The 17,991-nt window shown below is 36.2% G+C and overlaps 1 protein-coding gene across 10 annotated transcripts in view; it reads right to left on the bottom strand.

The window, feature by feature from the left end:
* Positions 1 to 17,991, bottom strand: part of PCDH15 (protocadherin related 15) — a 1,355,521-nt gene that overhangs the window by 54,340 nt on the left and 1,283,190 nt on the right. For all 10 annotated transcript variants that reach the window (XM_073353680.1, XM_073353679.1, XM_073353682.1 and 7 more), the window contains 2 exons: positions 5,536 to 5,751; positions 1,367 to 1,455 (listed from right to left, as the gene is read on the bottom strand). In XM_073353680.1, the coding sequence (XP_073209781.1) occupies positions 1,367 to 1,455; positions 5,536 to 5,751 (305 nt within the window). The remainder of the gene's footprint in view (positions 1 to 1,366; positions 1,456 to 5,535; positions 5,752 to 17,991) is intronic.

The following is a 17,991-nucleotide window of genomic DNA, read 5'->3' as shown; positions in this document are numbered from 1 at the left end:
AAATATTACTGCATGGCACACCCTGATAAAGTCAACTTGAAACCTTAGCAAAGGAGAGACAAATATTACCCATACCTATAACTGAAGGGTAATTGAATGATAGGTTCTTTATCTTTGTGGACAATGCCAAAAACTACCACTTTTTTTGAAGGAAAGTTCCTACTATTAGGCAAGCAGATGTCTATTTCTGTTATTCATAGGTCTAGGAGATAGAGTCACTGTGAGTATAGATCATTGCCTAGACAACTTAAGTAGTGTTTTTGGCATCAGAATCTAGCAGCTGAACTATACCCGGTTCAAAATAGAATGGGGAAAGGGGAAAAACCCCACATCCTCATGAGTAATCCCTTTTTTTTCCAGGACAGAGGAGACAAGAGGTATTATGGGGATGATGCACTTCCTTTTCAGTGGATAAGCACATCATTACTCCCATTGCATCTCATTCTTCAAGGGGAGTAAGATTACAATGACAGCCAAGATAGAATGGAACTTCTGCAATCTGCTGAATATCCTGCCTCACTGCCTAAAGAACTGATAGAAGAGCAAACGCTAAAAAAGTGAATATCACCTTTAGCAATTTCTGTTATAAATAAGCCAAACAAATTTCTTCCCTGATCTCATGAGAGAAATGAAACTGGAAGTTCAAATATTTTCTCTCCTATTTAGATTAATTTATGATTGCATTGCTGAAGAGACAGAGTGAAGCAATTTCTTCTCGACTTAAAAGAGAAACTAACCATGAAATCCTGACACTTCTGGGAATTACTGTATGTTTAGAATATGAAGTATATTAACATATATCTTACAAAAATGATTTTGGACAGTTTCCAATATAGCAAAAATCTTCAATTTTGTCACAAAGCATTAAGAGTTTCAATTATTATTATCTTTTTCTCCATTATATACAGCTAATGTCTTTGCATGATACCTTGTAAATAAAATAAAAAATCACTTACCATTAACAATGTATTTATCATTGTATGAAAATTTTCATAATAATGCGAGTCGAATATTGACCACATGACAAAAAATTGTGGGCCAAAATTCTACCCTGAGTTGCACCCATGCAACCCAACCAAAGTCAATTTTGATGTCAATGGGGTTGCTCAGATATAAATGAGAGGAAAATGTTATAAGACACAGTTCTTTCTTTTTAACCCTCTGCTTTTTGGAATTACATAGATGTGCCTTCAAATATTCAGTGTTAGATCTTTCGTACTACTCTCTTTCCAAATACTTCTTTCCTTACTCTCATTCAATAAAACCTTTGTGCAACTTCAGTGTACAGTGACTAGCACTTGCTGAACCTGAAAACAAAAACAGTGAACTGCACATATGGTATTTATATAATAAATAAATTCATTACCCTATAAGTTGATCTTTGTTTTGTTCCACAAGAGTGGGAGGAACATTAGAAACGATGACTTGCATATCCAACTGATTGACCACAGAGACCTGAAAACACAGGAATGAAATATAGTTGGTCTTTTCATGAATAACATTCTCCCAATACAAAAACAACAGGATAATTGTTTTCCTGTTTTCAAAGCCATGTCCTGTTGTAATGATTTCACATTTCAATTCAAGAATAAGTGAATTGGGAAGCCTTGCTTCGCTTAGTAGGCAAAACAGTAGGGCAAGGATTTAACTACAAGTGAAATGTAGCACTGTATGAGAATTGTTGATTTTGAGGGGATTTTAAGCTGGTTTTATTTCCAGTTTAATGCATTATGGGTACCTCAACTGCCATATTGTTTAAATTTCTTTAATAACAATGCAGATTTTAGATTAATTCAAATAAATTAACCATACTTTGTTACTAAACTACAACAGCTTGTCACAATTCTGATTGCATCATTGTAGATAAAGTTGCCAATAAAAGTTTTTATTTTCAAGTTTAGTTCTATTTTGTTAGTTTCTTCCAAAGGAGTCTGAAAATATAAGTACCACACAGCTTATATTCCCTTATCTTGCGTATCTGACCTCCTCTCTCTTAATACACAGGTCAGAAAATAATGTGTACTGTCAACCTTTTAAAAAAAAATCTTTATAACAAATTAGTAAATGTGGGTGAAATCCTGGCCCCTGTATTGATGCCAATGGCAAAACTCTCATTGACTTGAATGGGACCAGGATTCCATTTCCAAACTACTTATCCTGCAGAATGAATTTCCCGGGATAGCACAGAAATCCAGTAAAAAAAAAAAAAAAAGCATACATCCCTCCTGTACGCAGGTGCCATTTTAAAGAGCCATCAGGTACATAGCACCACCTATGTGCACCAAGTGAGCACACTAAAAAGGCTAACTTTTTTTTCATCCATTCTGATCCAGTTTCCTCAAGTTCTTTTCAGACTGATATTGCGGAAAAGACTATTACATCTCCTCCTACTTGAAATTTCTTGAAGCATGATTTCATGCTCTCCTCTCTCTTTTGCATTCTATCTGCATTGGCTCTATCCTTTTCATTTCAAGAACAGCCAGTCTCCTCATCACTAAGAAGGAAGAATGAAATCTATAAGGGTAAATTGAGATTGGGAAATCAGCTTTCTTCTCCTAAACAGAGTTTTAACCAAACCAGAAGCACCAGGACTGAAAGTTCTCTGGAGCTCCCAGAATAATACAGGTTTCAGAGTAGCAGCCGTGTTAGTCTGTATCCACAAAAAGAAAAGGAGGACTTGTGGCACCTTAGAGACCAACAAATCATTAAGTCACTGAGCTGGCAAACAAGAAGTTTGAATCTTAAGGACGTTTGAAAAACGTACTATTCTCTTTGATTATAAAAAGAGCAGTTGCTCCCAGTCTTTACAGAGAAAGTAAAATCTGAAATCTTTATTAAAAGTTGGAGAATGTCCATAAGGAGATTACAGCAACTACTGTGCACTCCATCACCTCTCCGTGAAGGATTCTGTAGCCAGCCAAGATTTGAAAAGTAAGACAACAGTAAGCATAAGGAATTTAAAAATAAGACTTAACCAATTTTGTTCTCAAAGAATAAAGGGACACCTTGATTTTCACAAATGAAGTTTGAGCCATGTAAGCACTTTGGCAGACATGCTTGAATATCATTTCACATCAAATATTATCTGCCAGTTTTGAAGTTTAATTCAAATTAAAATATTTAAATGTTCTTGAAATGTCATCAGGTGCACTGATCTACATATGCAAACTCCTGTATAAGAAAAAAATTAATTTAAAGAACTCACCATAAATTTCAGGATCAATTCAGTAAATGGAACTCTAAAGCAATGAACAGCTTAATAGAATTAATTGCCTTAGTCAGTTAAAGCAGTTACTCCCTAAATATTTAATGAGTACTGCATAAATATAGTTCTTAAAAAAGGAGCAACCACTTTACCATAAGTTCTCTATGGGTCATAAGTTATTATTATTGTATTTACATATGAATGATACAAAAGCTATTCAGGCCATAGTACTGTAACAAATGTAAATATCCAAAGCCAGATCAGGGGACCAAAAAGTTAAGATTCCCACAGTAACATTAGCATGCCCCCCATGCATATCAAGATTTCCATCACTAAATTATTAAATGTAGGCCTAAATATGGGCAGGAGGTACATATGGGTAAATGCTCACCTATTGCTATTGGGACAAATCATTGCCTCCACTTCCACCAGAAGAGAGAGGAAAAACTTGCAGGGGACCAGGGTATGCATGCATGGAAAATGAGCGGGCCACACTAGTCCTTTTCCACCCAAAGCAGAGGAGACTTTCCTAGGCAGTGTCCCAAGGGACCAAGCTCCATCAATGGGGACTGAAGCACCATTTTCCCTCCTTCTCAACCAACCCTGAAGGGACTTCTTGAGTAAATTCAATCTGAAATTTATTCAGATGTCCTATCTGCAGTGTGAACCTTCTGAAAAGGGAGTGGAGAGTGTGGAAATCACTGAAGAAGCCACCAAATAATTAGATCATGTAAACAAACATTTTTACTTTAGTAAAATCATCAGTGTGCACACACCATAACTGAACAACAATGTGATCTCATCATTGTAACCTTTGTGCTTCCTCATCCTCCTCTACCCTGTGGTTACATATTTTCACTTGTTGTGACACGTTTAGACGATAAGATCATTGGGGACAGGAAGTCTGTCTTTCTATGTTTCCCGTACAGTACCTAGCACACTTTTGGGCACTATATTAACAATTCCATTGTTTTTTATAAACTATGTTTAAAGAACATTGAGATGGAAAAGTCAAGCACTCGAAGACTACGAAATGCCAGGAGTGTAGCTGTCTGTGGAAACTTAATTCAACCCCCATGTGCCTCTTGGTTATAATACAGTTTTTTAATTACACACAATCAAATACTATTTTTTTCTACCATATCCCTGCCTTATTCAGTGCACAGAATGGATAATACTTACTGAATAGACTGCTCCATGAAGTACACTAAAGTCCTTGTGAGTGCCAGTCTACATGGAAGGTTCTCTGATACAATAATGATGGGCAGTAATACAAAATCCTAAACCACAAGATAGCTATTTGTTTTTATCTTCATCATTCAGTGTGTGTTCTCATGTCTTATTTACTGCATACCATTTACATTCCACAGTTAGTGGTTCACAAACAATGAATTATCTTCACAACAACCCTGCAAGGTAGGGAAATATCCCCATTTTACAGATGGGGATCTGAAACACCAAGTGATTAAAGCCAAAACACTCAATTATCCACTAATTTTGAGCATCCAACTCGATTAATAGATTCCAATGTCAGAAGGGACCATTGTGATCATCTAGTTTGACTTTCTGTACACCATCATCCATGGAAATTCCCCAAAATAATTCTTAGAGAATATCTTTTGAAAAACATTCAATCTTGATTTTAAAATAGCCAGTGAAGGAGAAACTACCACATCCTTCGATAAATTGTTTCAATGGATTATTACCCTTACTGTTTAAAATTTGCATCTTATTTCCTGTTTGAATTTGTCTAGCTTCAACTTCCAGCCTTTGGATAAGCTTATACCTTTCTTGACTAGATGGAAAAGCCCTTTATCAAATATTTGTTCCCCATGTTGGTACTTATAGACTGTAATCAAATCACCCCTTAACCTGTGAGCATAAGCTTTCGTGAGCTACAGCATCTGATGAAGTGAGCTCACGAAAGCTTATGCTCAAATAAATTTGTTAGTCTCTAAGGTGCCACAAGTACTCCTTTTTCTTTTTGTGGATACAGACTAACACGGCTGCTACTCTGAAAGCTGTAATTCAAATCCTGGTAGATATTGAGTATGATAGGATATATTCTGTGGATGTCTAGCATGCTGTATTATCTTTGAGTAAATAGGACATATAGACATATTGCTATAGTACATACGTATGTTTTTTCAGGGATTCAGAAAGCTTTTGTTTTGGGGAAAAATAACTTCAGTGTCTGGAAAAGATCATACTCACAAAGTTCATGCCCATCCCTTCGATCTCTTTGGAACTGAAACTTTATCTAGGGTTAAAATGTCCTCTAGCGTATCAGGAATAATTTCAAGAAGATATTGACAGGTTCATATACTTACAAGTACTTCTGATTTGCTGCTCAGTCCTTTCCCATAGTTGTCAGTTGCAATGACCTGAAACTTGAAATAGGACCTTCTCATATTTTTGAACAGCATGGCAGTTTTTATAAGCCCTTCATAGGCTTCGATCACAAAACCTTCTTTGCCATCCTTGATTGGGGGTATGATGAGTCTGTACTGCATGGCACTGTAATTTCCAGTGTCTTTATCATCAGCCTAGTAGGAAAAATCAAATAAGCAGAAATGAATTAGGTAAAATATGTGCACAAAGAGTCATTAGCATTGTCCTTTAAATATAGCTGGAAACTGGTCTAGTGGACCTTTACCACTCGTGAATGTATGATCTAAGTCCGATAGTGGATATCGTTACTAAATGGTCCATTTAACTCTGCTGAAAACAGTCTTTGATTTTCTGGCAAGTTCCTTCTCCTTTGTTGGCAAACTGCTCCAAAAGAAATGAAAGCTACAAATGTACTTTTCAGATTTAAAACATATTGGACATGTAAGGGCATTTTAATTATGACATCAAGAATGTGGCAGAGGTAATTTTTCCAACTATTAATGTAAAAGGGAGCAGCAGGAAAACCATATGAACCTAGCTTCTTCCCCTAACAACCATGTTTCCACCTAAGGATTTCTTCTGTCTCCTTATAGGTATTCTGCTACCTTCCTGATTTAACAAGTTTATTTTCAGATTAATAATAATATGAAAATAAATCTTCAGTGAAATTCTGCAGCACAGATCTCACAGCCCAAGTGGGGGAAGGGGATACAAAGGTGGCTTTAAGTCAGCTTTGTACCTCCTAATCATGAGCAGCTCTGCGATGAGGCTCCTGGCGTAATTTAGACAGCTCTGGGGGCCTAAATGAAGGCAGCTTCTTGGCACTGCAGTGGTGCCTGGAATCCGCAGCACTGGTGAACCAGTGGTCAAAGAGAAAGGGGTTGCTTTCAAGGAACATGAACAGTTCACTTATTTTTTTTCTTCTCAGTAACTAAGCAGAGAATGCCTTATCTAGTTGAGCTGTGAGAAGTGTAAATTTAGATATGTTAAGCAAACTATTTCTTATGTATAATTCCATTTTCTATCTATTTTTAATGTTATTTTTATTAAGATTATTGCTGCATGGGCAATTTCACACTGATTTCCTTTAAGAAAGGTGGTGAAGGGTAAAGAGTTTCTGGAACCTACATCTCCTTCTCAGTCTCCACCTGGGGTAAAGACAATGGTGTTCTCTCCCAGTGCAATGTGTCCACCACAGCCTGTTGGATAAACACATGACAAAAGACTGAGGAGGAGAGGACAGATGGTAGCGGTATTGGTCACAATCACACAGTAGAGCATTGCTTGCATTTTGGATCAGTACATTGTTGCAGGAACAATTAATTGTGAGTGCATTTCTTAAAATTCAGACATCTACCTTTCTGACTGTCTACAAGTCAGGTAGATGTTTAAATCCAATAAAATCATCATCATCATGTTCCCATTACGCTTCTGGTGTTTAGGGCAGCGACAAAGCTCCTCCACTCCTGTCTGTTTCTGGCAAATTTTTAAATGGTTTCCCAGCTGTGCCCCTGTAAAAAGGTCCCAGTTATTTGTGGGGCTAAAATACGAGCTCAACACTGAGTTCAAGTGAGCCCCTTTTGAAAATCAATGCATAAATGTCTAACTAACTCACAAAAACAGGTCAGATTTGTCCTTAGCGTAACCCTACTGATTTCAGTGACCTTTCATAAGGATCACACTTCAAACCATAATTTACTCTTTTATATTTTGAGCTTAATTTATTATGTTAAACATTCTACTCCATGTACTGTGAGCTAAATTGAGTACAAGGTGCGAACCAAAAATTACAAGTATGAGATTTAACATATTTTCTAGTGTGAATAAATTGAACTGTCTTGTCAAGCTTGAACGAAATAGAAGTGTTGCAACTGTTAGGCCTCAAACTTCCGTATACTTCAAAATGTAAGCCTTGCAAAAACAAAGCTTAAGCTTGTGGCCAGGACGCGCTCCAACCAGATAACAATTTATGCTGACTCCTATGTACTTATCAACCCCAAATTACCCATATTCAAGATCTAATTGGCTACAGAAAATAAATAGGCCTAAATTATACGAACAACTAACAATTGACATAAAAATTAAATATGCATCAATTATACAACTAGGGCAACCACATAAACAATGTGGCCCACCCTGATTGGTTGGTCTGTTCTAAATCATGGCAGTCAAATCAGATAAAAAGAACGAAGGAACGGGACTATGTGTGTGTGTTTTCGGTTCCCACACATCCCCTGAACCGAAGGGATGTGCACTTCTCGACTGTCTGTACCTGGCCAATGCAGAAAGCGGCTGACTGAAGAGTAATGTATTTTTGGACAAATGCAGGGTAAATCTACGGAGTAAAAGAAGTCTGGTCGCTCGAGCTGAATTGATCACAGTTGTATCGATACTGTAGTATAAAATCAATAGTAGGTGGCTGATGTATAATAGCTTTGCATGTATTTGTGCTTGTCTTTTAAGTAGTCCAAGAGGATGCATGTAGCGCTGTTGTTCATCAGCTTTATGTTGCCTTTGAAATAGTTTGTCACCAGGAATATAGAGCTGGTGAATAATAGCTTTAATTATGCTTGTCTTCGGGGCTTTTATTATGACCTGCCAGGACCAGCATATGTATAGTCACTGTTCAGAAACTCGCAAATGGTCCACAATATTACATGTACTTGCGCTTGTCTTCAATATAATCTGCCTTTTGTATTAATTCTTATTCAGTGCTGGTCTTTGGTTTTCCATTTCTTGTTTTGTCTATGCTGTTATTATAGTCAAAAATAATTAAAAGGCTTTCTTGAGAAATAATTAGTAGTTCTTACTTATTTTATGCAGACACCACTTAACCTCATTACATCTGTGTTGGGTGGTGGGAAGTAGCAAACACCCTGGGGTGAAATAGGGCCCCAAGGCGTGCCTCCTTCTTCCTTTATCTCATCTAGTATTAATTATACTTGTTTAAAAATTGAATGATAGTTGATAACACACAGAAATAAAACCTCAATGACAACATCTAAACTGTGGATTGTGGACAGATTAGAAAGGCTCCTTTCAGTTCTATTAAGATCCATCTTCTCTGTGTGTTCTCAGGGAGCTTTAAATCCTCCACTTATTCACAAATGAGATTAGAAAGCCTCCATCCAGAGTAACAATGGAAGCCTCTATATTTAAAAGTAACACTCTGTAAAGTCCACACAGAAGACTACATATTTACTGTACAATAAATAGGAATGAAATAGTATATGGAAAAAATCATGTTCATGCACAGTAACTACTTTTTAAACCTTAATATCTGAGCAATTTTTTAACAAATAAAGTAGCTCTATGCCCTTGTCAACATCCTGGCTATTAATTGTCATGTATCAGACCTCAGTTTTAAACTTGTGAGGATGTAGACAAACACCAATAAGACATTTAAAACCACAAATTTGTTTGCACTTTCTGAAGCCCAAAAATAATCCCAAGCAAAATTTCATTTAAATTACAGACAGTACAATCCAGACATCCTGTAGTCTCTATACTGAAAACATATAGATTCAATTTATTTTATATAGCAAGAGTTTGTTGTCAAACTATTTACAAAAGATAGCTTGATCAAGCCACACTCTTTGTTTATTTGTTCCTTGTTAGCGTTTATATAAATTCTGACTGCCCCTGTTCTCTAGAATAAGGAAGGGCATTAAACCTCTTCCACCAAGAATGCACATGAAGAAGGCATCTAGAATTTGGCAATGGAGCTGTGGAGCACAAAGAGGGTACTGGTCATCATTCTTTGTATTTCCCATGGCTCCAGAAAATTTTGTCTATAAAAATGGGAGGTAAGGCCATGGCTCTGCCACCTCTGCACACCAGCAAGAGAGGTCTGGCTAGACATTTTTGGTATGCCAAGTACGACTTCTCAGCATGATTCTTTTAGAATCCAGAAGAAATGATGTCTTACAACAACATAATGCCTTCTGACAATGGAAACAAGCAAGCAACTTCATGCTTTCTCCTATGCTGCCCTTCATGCTTAGGAGGAGCTCTTCATAAACATCTGCAAAACTAGCTCATTATCCTTTATATAACTGTCCTCACAACTCTCCTTTCCTGCAATGCCTACAAAACACTTGACAATGATTAAGCTGGTGATGTGCTAAGACTACAGCCTACCATGCTGAAAAATACAGCCTCATCATTTCCTTGACCTCCCTGTCTTTCTCTCTGTATCCAGCTGTTGTCTCTTGTATTATACTTTGTAAGCTTTCTGGGGCAGAGACCATCTTTTTGTCCTGGGTTTGTATAGCATCTGGCACAGTGGGGTTTTGTTCCATAACTAGGGCTCCTAGGTGCTGTAATAAAATAATACAAATATAATAATAATAAATAATAATAATGGTCTTATGCTGATGGCCTTTTCTCCCCTCCCCAGTATGGATTTGCCTTATAAGGGACATAATTTAACCCTTCCAATAAACAGCAAATATTATTATTAAAGCTGATTCAATAGACTGGCTTACTCAAATGTTCCATGGTATCTGGAACTCTGTGTATAGGTTTTAGGTGTGATAGGGCTATAACCTATCATTTTTTCATATATGTAACTTCCACTGAAGTAGATCAGAATTTTATGTAAAATTCAATAGAAGGAGATAGCCTTAAAATAACTTTTGAAGCCAAACACAAACCACATTTCCTCTCAGTGTTTTACGGACAAACTACAAATTCTGATCCAAACCATGTGTGTTAAGGGAAAATGAGAATGCTTCACAAAAACTGTTTCACTTGTAAAGAAGGGTATGGATGAAAAATTGCATGACATCCAGGCTACAGATACTGAACAATCAAATAAAATAGTTTTAATAATTTTATGATAAATTCCAAGGCACTTATTTAAAACCTCTAAAATTAATAGTTCAATTGATTAGGAATGTGGTAGATGTTGAACCTGGATTTAATGGCCAAAACTGTGTCAAGACAAATAATTCCAGATCTTAGGTGCACATCCTCTAAAGAATTATGATCCAGAGTTCTTACACTGATAAATACATCACCAGACCAAATGTCCTGGACCAGAGGTCTTGACACAGTAAGTGAAATGCAAACTGATGGTTAAAACAAGGAACAGAAGAATTGTTCTGTGCATCATACTTTAAAACATTGGCCCTAATCGTCAGATGTGCCAAACTCAAGCCCCAGCACTAAGCCACCTTTCCTTCCAAAAATAATGTATGCATTTGAAATTTTGTCCTTTGTCTCTATGGGTGAAATGCTGTCCTTGATATCAATGAGAATTTTGCCATTGAGAACAGTGGGGCCAGGATTTCACCCCATGTACCTTGGTTTACCCACCTGTATAATGGGGATAATAATACTTTACCAACAGGAGGGTTGTGAAACTTATGACCACAATGGGTGCCTAAATTTAAGCTTCTAAATCCATACATAGCCCATGAAATAAAATTGGATTCATTTTCAGATACGCCAAGAACCCAGAATCCCAGGGATAAAGAGCGCGTGAAACTCTTTGGATGAAAGTTGCCAAGTGCAAATCAGTCCAAGTAAGCCAGCAGATTCTTTATAGCCTGATTTCAACTGTCCTTAATTTCCAATTTTCCTTTGCAGCTTTAATTATACTTTGCTAAAACATAATGAAACTTAGTGTCATGTTCAACTTTACCGAATCACCAGAGAGAGCCTGTGAGCTGTCATTCATGTAACATGCTAAAGTCTTTTTAACACAAGGTAGGTATGTTTGCTATTCCTATAATTTGTCATGAAGGTAAATATTTTTGTCACTTCATTGGGAGAGATATATGATGTCTCAAGGGTTGTGATATAACTGTCAAAGAAGAGAAAGAGCTCAAGTTAATCTTAATATTATGGCAGTATATCTTTCTTTTGCTTATCTGGCAGAAATAAATATGCTGATGTCTCCTGAATTCTGTTACAAATGATTACTGATAAATATTTATGTCCTTAGAATTATTGGGCTAAATGTAATCATGATGTAACTGGGCATTACTCCAGCTGTGTGAATGGTTAGCTTGAGCCATGTTTTTTCTTTTTATAAACTAGTCACATTTTTATGATGGTCAAACATTGTTATGTACTTTAGGCCTCGATATTAAGAGTATTTAAAACTTTGTCATTAATGTTACATTTCATAACTTCTTTGGCAGTTTTCTCTTGAAACAACAAATAAGAATTGGGAATGATAATAAATAAATATTGCTAGTTCAAACATATAGCAAATCACTAGCAAAATTAAAATACCTGACATTTCATTGGCTGCTAGAAATGAAAACAGAACCAGCACTGGGTTCCCAAAAGGCTACTTTATCTTCCAAGAGGGAATGGTAAGCTGCAGTTTTGCCTGTTCCTTCTTTCAAAATCCCACACCCTACTCTAAAGCCCAGTATGGCAAACTCAGCAGGATACAAAGTATAACTATACAGCTGTTGACATAACACAAATCAGGTCCTGACATTTTTCTTTAAAACACAGAAACAAAATAGCACTTTCTGAATTTTTTTATTATAAATTGTTATAATAGTGATAGAGTTTCTAGGAGAACTGATGGGGAGGACAGATGTAAAATAAGGAGTACTTGTGGCACCTTAGAGACTAACCAATTATTTGGTTAGTCTCTCAGGTGCCACAAGTAGTCTTTTTCTTTTTGCGAATACACACTTAACACGGCTGCTACTCTGAAAGATGTAAGATAAAGTCTGGAAATGTCTGGGACTCACTGTTGATCAAGATGGGATTTGGAGGACAGGAGATGAAACAGGAGTTCAGAGTAGGAGAGAAGATGCACAAGGATGCATGAGGAGAGAAGTATATGGTATTGGACTAATTAACATAGATCCTTCTGGTGGTGTTTCTATAGATATAGCAAGTTACAATATGTTTTTGCACATTTTTCTTTCTGGCTCTGTGTGTGAACCTTACACTGTAGCTGCTCCCAAAGCAAGCCCAAGAATCCACAGAAGATTGGAGATGTATGGATAGAATGCTGCATATGGAGATTGGTATAGTAGGAGGCAGTCAGAAAATTCTGAGACTCTAGGGTAAAAAAGCAGTCCATTGGAAAAGTAACACTAATTCCAGGGACAAAGAGAAAAGACCAAAAAAACAGACAAAATACAGAATAAACCAATGGTTAGAACAAACTGACTGCAATGAAAAACTGTAAAAAAACAAAGCATAAAAGCTGGTGCTTCAAAAGCAGTGGACTAGCAGATGTGGGCTAGCTTTTAGAATTGCAAATACTCACTAAGCTGAATATTCCTGCAGGCACAAATGATATTGCACACAAAAATGATATTTTATGTGCCAACAACATTTGAATATGCCATCTGCTTAGTGCCACTAAACAAGAAAAGAAAAGAAAAGAAAAGAAAAGAAAAGAAAAGAAAAGAAAAGAAGTTCATTCATTTTATGAGCCCCTTTAGCATATTCTGACTCATGATTAAGGGTAACCTTGCTAGGGAATCTGGAATGCACATGGGACTGATAATGGATTTCCAACTCTAGGTTGCTAGTTTGAATCTAGCTCACGTTGGCAGTGACAAAAATTGTTATCGTCTGATGGCTGGTTTAGTAACTTATGAATTAATGGTTTCAGTGGAGTCTCTAGTGACCATCATAAACAAGGCACCAACACAACTGTCATCCCCACTGGTAGTTTCAGTAAAAAGGTCACAGATTTTGTCGTAGATTGAGCTCTGTATCACTCTCCTCCCGGTCAGGTTAGAAGTACTTTAACAGCATGGTGTGGGGAAGCCTGCCGTGCTGATACTGCCCGAGCTGTGGCTGTTCTCTTTAGAGGCATTCAAGCTTTAGAGATGTCAAAATAGCACCTTTCATGAAGGCCACATTAATCTGGCTTTGTTTGTTAAATTGTTCTTACAAATGTTCTGTATTAAAAGAAAATGATCGAAATCTAGTAGAAATATTGCAGATCTGTATCTTTGCAAATCTATCTGAGCTTCCACTGAAGTCAATGAAAAATACAGGTGGTCAGCACCTTTCAAATCAGGCCTGAACTTCAGTTCCGGTGTCTAAATACTGGTTTAGAAATCTTACTTTAGATACCCAGGTTTGAAAATGTTAACATAAATTATTATTATACTCTACACACCAAAATTTTAAATAAAATATAATTGAAGAACAAAGAACTACACAAAAGAAAAACAAAATTATGTTCTTTAGTTAAAGTTTTAGAGCACTGACATATTATCTAGAGATATGTTCCTAGAAAGAAATTATCTTTGAGTTTGAAGTTACCATAGTATTATTCTTAGGACATCAAGCAGCTTCCTGTCAGAGGCCAAATGTCATAGCAGATGTGCGTGTGCACTGCTGTCATGGCTAATACTTTTCAAAGTGGATTTTCACACTACCTTTGCTTAACATGTTCTTTTCTTCCTAGAGATTATTTTGCCACTTTTAAATGGCATTTTAACTAATAAAAGACTGTGACGGGCAAAGTGCTGTCACCGTATGTCCTCTTCTATATGCAAAAGTATAAATGTAAAAGATAAAACTAAATTTCTAAAGGAAAACATTTTTCAAAGCATCTGTGATGCAGGCTCAATGACACTCTTCCATCAATATCATGGTCAGGTCATCATTTGCAGTTGTAGGAAAGAGAAACCATACAAAAGGGGTTAAAACAATTAGAAATACGGACAGAAAATAACAAAATGAGATTTAATTTGGAGAAAAATAAAAAAGAGTCCAGTTTTCTATATGCATGCACTACTTTTACTGCACACTTACGCACAGGGCTTTATACATTAATTTACTGATGGATTTAGATGGCTACATTATGTGATAGTTAACATCAATCTAATCTTTGCAAGGAATGTAAGTAAAAAAAATAATCCCCAACCCCCTGCACTTCATCACACAAAAAGCTATATCATAAAACAATTTCTTTTCTATAAGAATATAAATTTGATTAATTGGTAGGGAAATACCTGAACTGTGATTAAAATTATGATGATATTGTAAAAGGACATGGTGATTTTACTGGAATTAATGTATGATGCTTTACTTCATCATGCCTTACTCAAAAATAATCACATAACAGTAATAAAGGAATGTTAGGTTAGATAACATTACTAAGCATGCACTCACAAATTAGAAATGGTCTGAAATGAAAATTCTGTCAGCCACAATGTAAGAATAAGGTTAACTAGAGGAGATACAAATGCATTACAGACTTCATTAGGTCTATCATCATCAAACTGTTCTGTTGGTTTCGTGATAGAGTCATTAATAACAAATGTAGATCAGCCACTTCCGGAGATTTTAATTCACTGATATTTAGTCTGGCAAACTACCTTTTCTGGAAACATGTTTTCACCTTTATGGCCCAAACTTCTAAATTCTTACCCAGACAAATAGGCCTTACAAATTCTGGTGAATTCAGCACAAAACCTGTCCATATAATTAGCTGGGATTTTATTTGCTTATTTGAATGCACTTGGGCAAGCAAAGTGTTAGACACATGAGTAGCAGAAATCAAAACACTTGCATAAACCAGCACAAATGTATTTGGGAGACAATTGACACTGGAAGAGTTTTCACCGCCATTTTGGAAAGCTCTATTATTTATAGAATGGATTTGTCAAACAAGAATGTTTGTTTATAATCTGCCTACATAAAACAAAGATTATTTTTCATAAAGTTCATAAAGGTTAAGTGGTCAAATCAAGGAACAGAAACAATATGAATGTGACTTAAGTGACCAACACACACCACAAGTAGTGAATAACAAATACTGACCAGTTCATAACCAAACTATAGGGTACAATTATTTGCACAAACTATTTGCTGAACAATTTTGAATAACAAACAAATAAATAAAAATTGTGATTTGTTTGCACAAAGTTCATTAAAAAAAAGAAAAAGGGCAAAGTTCAAAATGGTCACAATGAATAATTTGAAGCTGATTCCTTAATTTGTAGATTATAAAGCCAAAAGGGAATATTGTGATCATCTAGTCTGATTCACATGGTAATCCTGGTATTCCCAATGTAATCAATAAGACTGCTCATGAAAACAAGCATACTCATATGAGTATGAATTAGTGGCATCAGGCCTCAAACTATATCCAATTAAATCCTCTGGAAAGGAAAAGAAAACTTTTACAAGCATCTTAAAAGCGTAAAAGCCAGAATCAATGACTGTGGCCTTTTGTGTTGCACCATATGGTGGATGTAATCAATTCTTTAAAAACGGGAGGTTTAGATTTAGGGGAATATTTATCAATGTATCAGTTTTTCTATTTTAAAAACACTTCTTAGGAATAGAGAGTTTGGGGAAAAGTATTAAGATAAAAGTGAACTATTAAATAATAGGTTCTAGAAAATAGGTGAATAATCTAAATTTATTAATTTTTTAACAGCTGGATTATTTTCTCTTCTTTCTTTCTTTTCTTTTTTGTCACTTGCTGCCTAAATCAGTCAAATGGATGGAGAAAAGAGAATAACTGGAACAATTTTAGCCATAGTTTTATCACAGTCCACTAAAGTTATTTAACAGTTCTAAAGTTAACCTTACACTTTTAGCCTTCTCAGATAATGATTAATGAACAAAGGCTTTAAGAAATGTTCACCTGTCTGTTCTATTCAGGTTCTTATACTATGTCCATCATTGTAGTATCTTACTACCTGCTAGGACATTGCTGTAGTGACATGGAAAAGAACAATTTGAAGTACATATTTAAACTTTTCATTTACCCATCACTTCAGACATTAAATTATCAAAGTAAAGAAAATACTGAGGAAAAATAAGTCATATTTTAAAATCAGAGAGATTAAAATTGGGAATGCAAAATGTTTGAGAAAATGTGCCAATAAGACACCATTATGGTGAAAAGTCAATTTCCTCCGTTAATCCCCCAAAGGTAATGTGTGTCACTTATTCTTTGTAAAATAGGTTGAGTGTATTGTGTAGAATGAAGTCAGGTTCTTATAATGAGGTGAAAAGTAAAAGGTGTATGAAAAACCCAATTGATATGCAAAATAACTTACAATAATCTAAAATGAAATGAAAAACAAATCTCAGAATGCAAAATGCATAGATTAATAGCTATGATTAGTACATGTTTATTTTTAATTCACACAGTCATAACATTTGACCATGGGAATGACAGCAGAGAATGAACAGCTCTGACTGTTAGAATTCCTGAAGACACAGAATTGCGTAGAAGGGACACAATGAAAGAAGGGGTTGTGAAGGGGTTTCTATAATTTCAAGCAGCAACCTGTTCTGGTTTAGCCCTTAAAATTTTGTTCTGGGTACAAACGTAACAAAAACAATTAGAACTGTAATAAAAGCAATTGTCCAGACTGCTGTTCCAGCTGTTTCACCACTGCAGTCCCAGGTGCAATGTTTCCAGGATGAAAGGGAAGCCCAAACTGCTAGGGCTTCCTCCTAATAGTAACCAACAGCCACTCCACTTGTTTCACCACCATGACTCCCCAATTGACATAATTTCTGGAGGGGACAATTTAATAGATTGCATTTATTTTTTGAGGAAGTGGTTTAATTGTATTTGTTATTGTGATTCCAAAATGAAGAGACATCAGCATCTAGTAGAAGTTCTCCCCTAGAAAATGCAAAGTCTCCCCTACACCAGACCAGATCCTTAACCCTTGCTCCAGCCCCTTTGTGCTACTCAGGTGGCACAAATGTGATGGAAAACTGCCCTGAGAAGGAAGGTGGGGATTATTTTTCACCAAGGAATCCACAAGTGGCCTAGCCAGCCTTATGTGACCTCCTTCAATACTTTTCCAAATCACTGGGAACATGTGGAGTTTGTGGTCAATACCGCATTTGTTCTAACAATCTTGGACTGATGGCACTCGGCCATTAACAGGGGGATAGCAGTGCCTGTATAAATTAAAGCAGCCGTCAAATTGCTCTAACTTTTGGTAAGGGTCAAATTAGCTTCCAGCTACTCCAAGGTTCTGAGGAGTGCAAAGACGGCTTAAAGCCATCTTTGTCCAACCTCTCTGGTACTACACCAATGCATATGGGTAACCTTAAGGATCTGGGCCACCACATGGTATTATCTTTGGAGAATTCTTTTGTGATTTAGTGCCGATTGAAAGATTTCTTTAAAGCCTTTTCTAACGGATAATAGAGTTAATACAAATGCACGTTGGGAAACATTTTGGAAAAAGGAGGAAATGATTTTGTGAAGGCTGATTTATCAAAAATGTATGTCTGTGTGAAACTGTTTGCAGATTTGGAAAATTAGAAGTAGCCTTGGCCATATGAGCAGGTGAAATTGAATTTATCACACAGTTCTTCAGTTTCTCACTTGGTATCATCAACAGATACACGCACTTTAAAATGTAGGGGCTAAAGTTTAGGGTACATCTACCCTACAGCTGGGAACTGTGCTT

Source organism: Lepidochelys kempii, chromosome 7 (assembly GCF_965140265.1).
Source record: "Lepidochelys kempii isolate rLepKem1 chromosome 7, rLepKem1.hap2, whole genome shotgun sequence".
Lineage (NCBI taxonomy): Eukaryota > Metazoa > Chordata > Testudines > Cheloniidae > Lepidochelys > Lepidochelys kempii.
Note: the sequence above shows the minus strand (reverse complement) of the source record. Positions and strands in the feature narration are given on the sequence as shown.